This window comes from Lepidochelys kempii, chromosome 22 (assembly GCF_965140265.1).
Source record: "Lepidochelys kempii isolate rLepKem1 chromosome 22, rLepKem1.hap2, whole genome shotgun sequence".
Taxonomy (NCBI): Eukaryota; Metazoa; Chordata; order Testudines; family Cheloniidae; genus Lepidochelys; species Lepidochelys kempii.
The window spans coordinates 13,745,065-13,756,121 of NC_133277.1; the positions used below are offsets into that span (position 1 = coordinate 13,745,065).

Sequence of the window (11,057 nt, forward strand, 5' to 3'; positions counted from 1 at the left end):
AATGGTTGGCAATTTGTGTTCAGAAGCAGATATTCTATTTTAGGCCCAATCCTGTAACAGAATGTGTGTACACAAACTGTTACCTCTATACAGTTTGTGTACAGTCTGATTTTAATATTTTAACTATTATTAAACACACAACTAGAGCTTTCAGCCACTATTTACTAACAAAGGCATTTCATAATGAGGTTGTAGAATTGGCAGCCAACACAAGTTCAGGCAAAATAAATTCCTCTAAATATTTTTGCAGCAACTGCAGCACCCTTGGCTTTACTTCACTGATCACAATTTCATGTTAAGGAAACTGTGTGTGGCCAAGACCTGACTATGCAGATCAGTAATGGTATTGGTACCCAAAGACGCCCAGAAAATGCTGCTTTTATACCGCAAGATGACATACCAAGGTAATCTCCATCTTTCCAATTCCATCTTTTTTTTAAGCCTTTTTTATTGCTTGACTAGTCTATGTAGTTGAGCATGAATGTTCATGGCATATACATGGGAATGGAGATTCACATTAGAACAAGTTTCAGAGTAGCAGCCGTGTTAGTCTGTATTCACAAAAAGAAAAGGAGGACTTGTGGCACCTTAGAGACTAACCAATTTATTTGAGCATAAGCTTTCGTGTAGCTCACGAAAGCTTATGCTCAAATAAATTGGTTAGTCTCTAAGGTGCCACAAGTACTCCTATTAGAACAAGTCACATCCAGGCATCGACAACACATCTGTATATGCATGCAGAAATACGCATATCTAACATCTTTCCAACATTTTGGTTATCACTTGTATTCTCTCATCTGTTCGCCCTCAGTATCGACAATGAAAGAAAAGGTTCTTGAAAGGTGCTTAGGTTATTACCTTCCTTCCTCCCATCCCTCCATGTATAGGAGAGCTCATCACATACACAGCAAATGAAGGTCACAATCAAACCATGCTTTTTGTATAGTCTGCCAAGAGAATTTTAAAGGGAATTTTTTGGCATAAATGTTTCTTACTGGTCTTTTTAAAAAAGGTATTTCTATTTTTCTTTTCAGAATGAACCGAGCTACAACATTTGCTGCAGGAGATCCAGGGCTTAACATGCACAAATGCTGTCTGTTAAAAGAGGAAGAAAAATGACATGCATGGGTCAGCAGGCTTACTGTATGAGATATACCCATCTTGTCCAATAGGAGAAGGTGGATGGTGTGGCACTCCCCAAACTACTGCCAACTGCTTTCTAACTGCATTCATTTTGCACTAATCTACTCTTTCAACTGAACCTAGCATTATGAAGTATGCCAGTCATTTTATACACGAATATATCTCAATCCCATACAAATTTAGTCTCATCACTTATCCATGGAAATTAACAACAGAAAAGTAAAATGTCACAACTAAGGTTACAGAAAACCATATATAATAAAGAAAATATATTCCCATTAAGCCTACCTCCTGGATTACTGTGCCCATTTGTGGCATGAAGAATAGTGCCAGAATCACTCATCTAGGTATAAACTAGGTTAGCACAATTCTCTACAATTAAAATTAAGCACTGACTGGGGCTATTTAGAGCAGTGGCTCCTCCACTAATATACCCATCAGTACTAGGACTTAATTTACCACATTCCTTCAGACCATCAAGCCAACTAGTCCAGCGTGCCATCTCTGGCAGTACCCACTCCCTGATGCTTGGGGGCAAAAGAAATTAATGAACCTGGATATGTAGTGCTGGAAGTTGTGAGAGTGATTCCTTTCTGATTCCTACAGCAATCATTTTATGCCATGAAGCATGAGATTTCATTTCCCTTATTTTAGCATAACTCCTCATGTTTCTTACAGAGGAAATTATACAGGGTCTCATGACTGGTACTCACAACTCACTGCTTTAATAAAAAGAAAAGGAGTACTTGTGGCACCTTAGAGACTAACCAATCTATTTGAGCATGAGCTTTTGTGAGCTACAGCTCACTTCATCGGATGCATACCGTGGAAACTGCAGCAGACTTTATATACACACAGAGAATATGAAACAATACCTCCTCCCACCCCACTGTCCTGCTGGTAATAGCTTATCTAAAGTGATCATCGGGTTGGGCCATTTCCAGCACAAATCCAGGTTTTCTCACCCTCCACCCCCTCACACAAATTCACTCTCCGGCTGGTGACAGCCCATCCAAAGTGACAACTCTTTACACAATGTGCATGATAATCAAGTTGGGCCATTTCCTGCACAAATCCAGGTTCTCTCATCCCCTCACCCCCCTCCCAAAAACCACACACACAAACTCACTATCCTGCTGGTAATAGCTCATCCAAAGTGACCACTCTCCCTACAATGTGCATGATAATCAAGGTGGGCCATTTCCAGCACAAATCCAGGTTTACACACACAAACTCACTCTCCTGCTGGTAATAACTCATCCAAACTGACCACTCTCCAAGTTAGACTAACCAATTTATTTGAGCATGAGCTTTCGTGAGCTACAGCTCACTTCATCGGATGCAGACTAACCAATTTATTTGAGCATGAGCTTTCGTGAGCTACAGCTCGACTAACCAATTTATTTGAGCATGAGCTTTCGTGAGCTACAGCTCACTAACCAATTTATTTGAGCATGAGCTTTCGTGAGCTACAGCTCTCTTAAAATTCTTTATCTTTCCCTGTTTGCTGTAGAGGATGTTGATCAGGTGTTACTCTGAAACCTGCTTTAATAAAAAGTATCTATGCTGAGTCCCAGTGCATTGTCACTACTCATCCAATAGACCTCTCCAAACTGCCAAGGTACCCCAGACCTCTGTCTTGCCATCAAGAGAGCAGACCATGCTCAGCAGGGGGCTGGAACTCACAAGCAAGTGGGTCAAGCTCAGCAAAATACTTCCTCTGGTTACATGGGTAGGGTTTACCACAAATAGGTCAGAGGCACGAACATGTCTGCAATGGTGCCATGGTGCTGACCACCACTCCAGCCCCCGCCCCCCCACCCACCCACCCAACAAGCTCTCCGTCTTCCCCAGCGCCCTAACCAGCGCCCCCTAGAAATCCAGCCTTCCCTCTGACATATTGCTCCTCTCCTGAACACCACTACCATCTGCCCCAGCCTCTCCCCGCAGCACATACCTTTCCCAAATCTCATTTCCTCTCTCCCATCGCGAGCCCCCGGCCCCATCTCCAGCCCAACCCTGCCCCGCCCCCCGCCCGCGTCTGCCCCCCTCCCCATCCCCCAACCTTGTCCATGAGTTTCCAGCACTTCTCCACCATCTTCTTGTCCACGGCGCCGGGCTGGTGCGGGCCCAGGTGGTGGTGGTGCGGCTGGAACGCGTCCTTCATCAGCCCGATCAGCCCGCCCGGGCCCTTCTTCAGAGGGGCCGCCATGGCTGGGGGGCTGCGGGGAGCGGCGGGGGTCAGGGTGCCCCGCCCGCTGGCTCCGCGGGCGCCTGGCCGAGCCCCCCGGGCCGCTCCCTCCCCGGCCGGGCGGAGAGAACGGGACGGAGGAGGCGGCGGTTCCGGACTAGGAGCTGGGGCGACAGCGGGGACGCGCCTCGGTGCGGGGGGAGGGGGGGGGCGGAAGGAGGGCGCGCGCGACCCGGCCCCAAGAGGTTCGCAATGCCGCGTGCTGATTGGCTGGTGTGGGAGGGGCCCCGGCTCGCGCCCCCGGGAAGGAAGCACGCGCGCCAATTGGAGGCTGGGACGCAGCCCCGGCGCGCGCCCTCGCTAAGGAGGCACCCGCGATGATTGGTTGCCCCAGACGGCCCGGCGCGCGCTTTGAGGGAAGGGCTCACTCCGCTACCGCCCGGGGGTGGGAGGGAGCGTCCCTCTCACGAGCCGCCCAGCCGGCAGCTCATTTGCCTTGACTCCGCCCCCATTTCCCGGTGCTTTGCACTGCGCGTGCTCTCACCCGGCTGGCATGCGCACTGTGGCGGTAGAGGCCAAAAGGAGGCCATGATCAGTGTGGGCAGGGAGGGGAAAGAAGGAAGTGGGAGGGCTGGAGCTGGGGAGCGAGGCAGGGCAGCCTGGCCTGGCCTGGCCTGGCCTGGGGAACAGGGGCAGACTCCCCTTCGCACAGTGATGGAGCAATTTAGAACAGGGTGATTTAAATAACGCTGTAGTGGTGCCCGCAGCGGCTCAGGGCAGGCGGTCCAGAGCCGGGGCACAAACCCCAGCCCGGTGGCCAGTTCCCCAGTGAGCTTCCCCCAGCCGGTTATTGAGTGTAACCTCCTTAGGCCCTGTGGCAGCCCCGCCAGGGAGCCGCAGGCGCTCTCTCCCCCACCCCGCATAGTCTCTTACCCCCCACCCAGCGGAGCCTGCCTTCCTGAGAGATGGTCCCGCACACAAGGAACCAGAGCAATGCTCAGATTACAGCCCCTCCTGAAGGACCAGGCGCTTACCCCCGGCCAATTGCACTTCAGCTCTCACACCCAAGACAATGCCTGTAGGCCGGGGTGCGGAAAGCCGCTGAACCAAACTGTAAACCCTGCCTATACTGGAAAGCACTTCAAGCCAGGGGGTGCAGCAGCACCACCCCTAATTCCCGCCCCTATGCTTGTAGCCAGTCCCATAATAAAGATTAATGAAGAAGGAAAAGGAAAACGAGAGATATTTACAAGGTTGAAGCAGGTTAAACATACACACTCAAATGAGTTACAATGTTAAGTTTCAAAATGAAATAGAAGCTTCTATAGTAAGCAAGCTCTACATTAGGGCTAACCCAGCCTAAGCACCAGGAGTCTCTTGCTGATGGCTAAAAAATCTTGCCACCCAGATTCCAAGCAGCATATAGTTCCTTCTTGTTGGGGGGTTTTATCCTCCCATCCATTGTGCTCTGAGCTGCAAGCTCAGCTGACAAGAGGAATCCTCATGCATGGCTCTTCACCAAGGGGAGAGCAAAACAACAAAGGTCTTTTATCCTCTGTATTGTCTCCCAATAGTTAATTTGCTGTTGATGGACCTTTCCTGTTGGGCAGGATGTAACATTTTCTGTTGGAGATCAGTACTTCGCACTAGTTAAAGTGTCTTTCCTGTCTGGTGATTTACACAGTCACAGAGGCTCCCAATACAACCACTCAGATATTACCTTACAATATGGGATAGAGATATTATAGTTAAGATTACGCCAGGCAGCAGCTAACAAACATTCCATAAAGCCTAACCACTAAACACATTCTTATAATTCTAATAGCTGTTTTAATAATACTCACATGCAGTTGAGCCAGTCTGATTCCAACCAGATATTTGTCAGTGTTCAGTTGAGACCTGGGGATCTTGGCATCTGATCTGCCAACATCACAAATGCATTTTTTAAAGGCAGGTTGAGATGCCACAGTTGTAAAACTAATGTGATTGCACCATAAGATTAAAGTTTAATTAACTATACCATCAGTTCTGTTTTTTTAAATAAATAAGTACTCCTCGTGGCTGGATCTCTTATTTGACTTTTACAAAACAAGAGCCCTATTTAAGTACACAGAAATAGTATTTTCAAGAGTGCTTGAGTGACTTGGGAGCATAAGCCCTGTTGATTTTAAACTACAAATCCTGATGAAGGAGCATAACCTGGTCAGTGCATTTCAGCTTAGTTTTTCTGGGTAAGTTTAATACATTAGAAGGTGATGTTGGTTGCAAATATAGCCCAGGCTATTTGCTTATGTGGGAGTCTCACAGAGGTTAGAGGGCCCAGACTTGTCTTTTTCAGCACTGATGACTATTTTAACTGTGAAACTTCTTAGTAGGAAGATAAATTTATGTAAAACCTGAACTTGTATTAACAATTAGAAAAATGAAAGGAATAAGTATGAGACATCCATGTTAGCAATTTGACTACAAAGTGAGTGGAAAGTAGAGAACTAGCAACCTGTGAGTAAAAACACTGATTTAAATTTGAAAATAATAATCCTGATTTTTATCCGCCCAGCCTGTGTGTGGGACACACCCCGTACCCTTGCAAGGGACAAATGGCTGACACACACACACACCCCCGCCACGTAATGCACCTTTCACTCCATCACAGCATCTCATGAGCCCCATATAACCAGCCACACTACCATGCAGTGACCTCAGGGGTGGAGGGCAACAGTCAGCACATAGAACTCTACAGGCCAGGAGGAGGAGGGGAAATGTTGGCCAAGAACTCCACAGCAAATGCCCATCCTACCAAAAAGTGCTGCATGGGATCATTAATATCCATGCAGAGCAGAGAGAAGGCTTGCACTATTACAACCTGGTTCCCAATGCATCTGCTTCTGAAGTGGCTCCAACATCCGAACCTGCACATTCCAGGGAATCAAGGTTTAAACCCTGATGCTTATGGCTGCAAGATATCCCCTTCCATTTATATTTGTGTTATGAAGGCAACAACCCAGAAAGGATTTGCTTGTTTTATTGTTGACCCCATCTCTCCCCCCATCTTCCTTTTTAGCAAGCAGAATTATTGTACAGACATAGCACCACAGCAGCATTTCCCTTTTTCAAAAAGCCAGGTTCCCTTTTCTTCAAATGGAGAATTTTCAGCGTAAATACGTAAAGAAAAGTCAGGAAATGGAACAAGGAGATTGCAGTCTCTCACCGGGTGTGGGAAATGCAAGGCTTGCAGGTTTACTTTGTCTTGGGAAACTGTTGACTAGAGAAGCTACTTCCTATTAAACTGAACCCGCGCCTTGAGACCCCCAGGCGTTGCTGGTGTGTTTATCTCTGACCATTCCTCTGTAAAGAATAAAGATCATGGTACCAGCATACTCAGCCATTCTTGTTAAAGTCATACACTTCCCTGATCTCATAAGGAAAGGAGGATTTGTGGCACCTCAGAGACTAACCAATTTATTTGAGCATGAGCTTTCGTGAGCTACAGGTGCCACAAGTCCTCCTTTTCTTTTTGCAAATACAGACTAACACGGCTGCTACTCTGATCTCATGAGGTTTCTCTCCCGCTGCCCCCCCACCCCCACACGTTGTATAAGAATAGAAACTGGCCTTCAGCCGTTGACACTACTGACCCTGCATCTTCTGCAAACAGAAACCTTTATGACCGCGCTTGGGTTTACCTTGTGACAAGCTGTAAAACACACATGTCCCAAGAGACTCTGGCTCCTCTTCTGACTCCTGCTGAACTTTGCTCCCACACAGAGTTCCCGTGGGACTGCTTATGCTAGCAAAGTTAGGTAGGTCTGCAGGATCGGGATCGTCGTGCGTAATCCATAGTCCAATGCAGTCAAACAGCTTTGCATCAGGCCCCTCTAGATTCACCCATCTTTGTGTAAATGTGTGAAGTCTGTCCTACTCCAGGTCAAGTTGTGACTACTTTAGTCCTATGTGTGAGCACTTATTAGGACAAGTGGTCCCAGTGAAGCTAATGAGATCACTCTTGTCACCAGGGGTGGGAGAGTTCATAGTATGGTCCTCACTGATATCATAAAATGTGTATCTTTACACTTAAACAGTAAGTGTAACATTTTAAACAAGAAATTAATAAATCCTGTGCTGGGTGCATGACTGAATTCCACAGAGAACAGACTCAGTGATTGCCTCCGCCCTGCCCCCCCCCCCCCCATCCCATCAGGGAAACAGCACACAGGCCCGAGTCTCATCTCACAGCAGTTTTCTCCCAGCGGGAAAAAAACCCATAGAGTTTACTTCCACAGGGTTACCACTCCTGATTTGCAGCAGCACCACTGAGAATGAGAATCAAGCTAACTGCTTCCCAAACCTGTGTCCAAAGAATAAATCCTTCTGCAGCAAAAAAGCCAGCCATGGAGACATGGCTCCTGAGTGATGCCAGCGGTAATAAACACAGCCAGTTAATAAAGTGTTCTAAAACCAACATACTGGAGTCTGTCCCTGGTTTCTTTTAGGATGCTGTATTTCACAATGGCACTGAATTTCTCTGGAATTAATACATCTTCTTTCTTCATTCCCCCACCCCCTTCTGCAACAGGGCAGAGCAGGTTTGAATATGTGCAAAACAGAACTGAAAACACTCCAGGAAGATCACAGAGGGAGTTATGAGGGAGAAGAGCCAAGCTGGTACAACGGTGACTTTTGGGCGGTATTGCAAGCAAGCAAAAATCATGAAATTAGCCAGAAAAAATCATGTGCTTGTTTTAAAAATTGGGGTTTTTTCCTTTGCCTTCTGGTTTTTTGAACAGTAAGGGAGTGTTAGGGAAGTTTTTCCTCCACAGCCACAAGGTCTAAAAGTTTCGTTTTTGTTTTTAAATAATAACGGAGAGTCTCACCAAAATAACATGACTCCACAAGCTGAGGCTTTAAGGGGGAAAGCCCACCAACTACGGCAAGCTGGGCAATGCCGGTTTTTACAACTTAGTTTGAATAAATAATTTATTTACATCCTAGTGCTTGCTTACATTAAATGGTGTCCTTTCTGGGGATGTGGGTCTCTTCTGTCTTTGTAAAGTCCACTTTTGGAGTGTTCTGAATAAATGACTCAGAGCAGCACCTTCCTGTCTCCACTTGGAAATTCAATGATTCCATGGCAACGGTGGAAATGGCTTGCAAGTTAGCAGCGGCAGCAACTTCCCTGCAGGATAGAAAGGACGTGTACTGCTGCATAGTTTGTACAAGGGACGTGTTCAAGACACGCCATCTCAGAGCACCCTTTCATGCCATAGTGTGAAATTGGAGTTGCTATACCCCAGCTTCCCCACCATGCTCTTCAGCCTACTCCCACTCTAGGTGACTTGGCGCCAAAAGAGCCCCTCTGGAGAGACTAACCCCTTCCAGGGTAACAGAGTCCTTAGGCAAAAGACAACAAAAAGCACAAAACAAAGGACTCTTTAGCCCAGCCCCCTGCCCTCTTCGTTACCAGCAGGGCTCAGCTTCAAAAGCCTCTCTTAGGGGTACCTGGGCTCTACCCCCACCCCTCCTACAAAGAGTTGCGGCAGGCTACAGTCCTCAGATAGCTCCTAGAGACTTTCTAACCCCATAGGCACAGTCTATCTACTCTCCTCCCCAGTTAGCCTCAGCTGCTAGGCTTTCCCCCTCAGACCAACACCCCACACACATATAGCAGGGCAGTGCGACCTGAACAGGGTTGAGTGGCTGCAGCCCTCCTGGTTCTTAAAGGGGCAGGCCACCCTGTTACAGGACAGGTTACAACTTCCCTGCCATTCGGTTATATCACAACACTGTGTTGTGTGCCCACATTGTGTCGCCATTGCCTTATACCACAGTAATGTTTCACATGCATGCTCTGCATTGCCTTATATTGACACAGGTGTTGCCTACACATTGCGTGGTGGTGCACTGCTTATCCAGCAGCAACATATTGTGCAATTCCTTCCACCAAACCTGGAGCTACAACGGTTTCATTGCCGTAAGTGAAATTCCCCCTGCCCAGAAGATCAGCTCACCGTCTAAGCACCACTTCATTCTCATTAACCGCACGTTGACCTTCTGCTCTGGGGATGTTCATTCCTTGTAAAGATTCCATTTCATTCTTGATCTGATGCATTGTACCAACAGGCCAATGGACTGCTTTCAAACATTTCAGTTGCAGGGGGGGATATGCCAGCTAACCTCCTATAAATCAATGCACATTAACATGAAACTCACAAACTTTATTCCATTGCCCTTCGGGGGCTGGTAATTATTTCTGGAACAGGCAACTCCCGGCCTGGCTTTAATTACCTGGGAGAGTTTTCCTAAGGATTATACTGACTCAAATATTTCCACATTAATTGAGTGCCATGTTCTTGAGGCTTTTCCCCTTAGATACTCATGCATTCTGGCTAATATTCAAACCCATGTGACCACCACAGGGTGTCAGGGGCAACCCAATGATGCCACCACTTCCCAGTGACAGAACTTGTGGGGGTTAGGCTCTCTTTGTTGAGCAAAACATAACGACCACAATGGACCTGATCCAAACCCCGTTCAGATCCATGAAAAGACTCCTGTGGACTGGAATGGGTTTTAGATCTAACCCAAAGAGCCCAAACCCTGCAGACATTGAGTGACTGTGTTACTGACACATCTGCCTCTGGCATCATTCAGATCTCCAATAAGGGTCTTAACATTTAACCAGAATTAAAGTGAGGGTAGAGCTCTGTCACTGACCTACTTTGTGATCTTGGTCACTTAACTTATCCGTGCCTCAGTTTCCCCATTTGTAAAATAGCGGTCACGATGCTTGTAAAGTGCTGGAGATCTACATCTGAAAAGGACTACATAAGCACTAGGTACAATTATTAAACTGCTGCAGTACTTTACAGTAGCATTCAATACACTGTCAATATATGTATTCATCCACTGTAAGTATTATTGACTATTGATATAGTGCCATGGATTTATACGGTGCTTTGGAGACATGGACTAATACATGTTCCTTGCCCCAGAAAGCTTATGATGAAAGCTAAACAAGCCAAGACTCAGGGTAACAGTCTAGGAAAGGGAGGGTGAGAAGAGGCTACTTCTGTAGCTCACGAAAGCTTATGCTCAAATAAATTGGTTAGTCTCTAAGGTGCCACAAGTATTCAATAGTTAGGGTCTAGTTTTTTTCTCAGTTAGACCGCTGTAAATCAGTCATTACTCCACTGATGTGAATGGAGTTACACTGATACAAAATCAGTGTGAGATCAGAATATATTGGGCCAGATCCTCAACAAGTGAAAAACCATCAGCGCCGCTGGGCCGTTCTACAGCAGCTGGGGATCTGGCCCATTGGTTAGACAGAGCCAAGGCCTGAATTCTGATCTCACCCTGGCTTTACCCTGCTGTAACTCCATTCACGTCCATGGAGTTACTCTGCTTGACACCGATGTACGAGAGAGGAGAGCCAGGCCCTTTATGCGTAAAACCAAGACAAGCAGATTGGAAGGCACCTAGAGGGTGGGAGGAAATGAGCTCAGAGATGGAGTGTTCCTGCATTCTCTGGGGCAGTGATTACGCTGTGGCTCAGGGGACACTGCCAAAAGTAATACATCCAGAGTTAACAAATGTGGGGCTCAGTCCTGAAGCCCCACCTCAGGCAAAACTTCTGTGATTTCAAACCAGAGTAAAGGCTTGGGTTTTGACCTATTGAGGGTAATACACTTACAGCCAGACTCTCAGGCAGCATAAGTACTCCTAG

The 11,057-nt window shown here is 46.9% G+C and overlaps 1 protein-coding gene across 2 annotated transcripts in view; it reads right to left on the reverse strand.

The window, feature by feature from the left end:
* CBL (Cbl proto-oncogene) overlaps positions 1-3,453 on the reverse strand; it is a 54,035-nt gene extending 50,582 nt beyond the window's left edge. For both annotated transcript variants that reach the window (XM_073321103.1, XM_073321101.1), the window contains exon 1: positions 3,209-3,453. In XM_073321103.1, the coding sequence (XP_073177204.1) occupies positions 3,209-3,355 (147 nt within the window). In that variant the 5' untranslated portion in view covers positions 3,356-3,453. The remainder of the gene's footprint in view (positions 1-3,208) is intronic.
* Between the last annotated feature and the right edge of the window lie 7,604 nt (positions 3,454-11,057).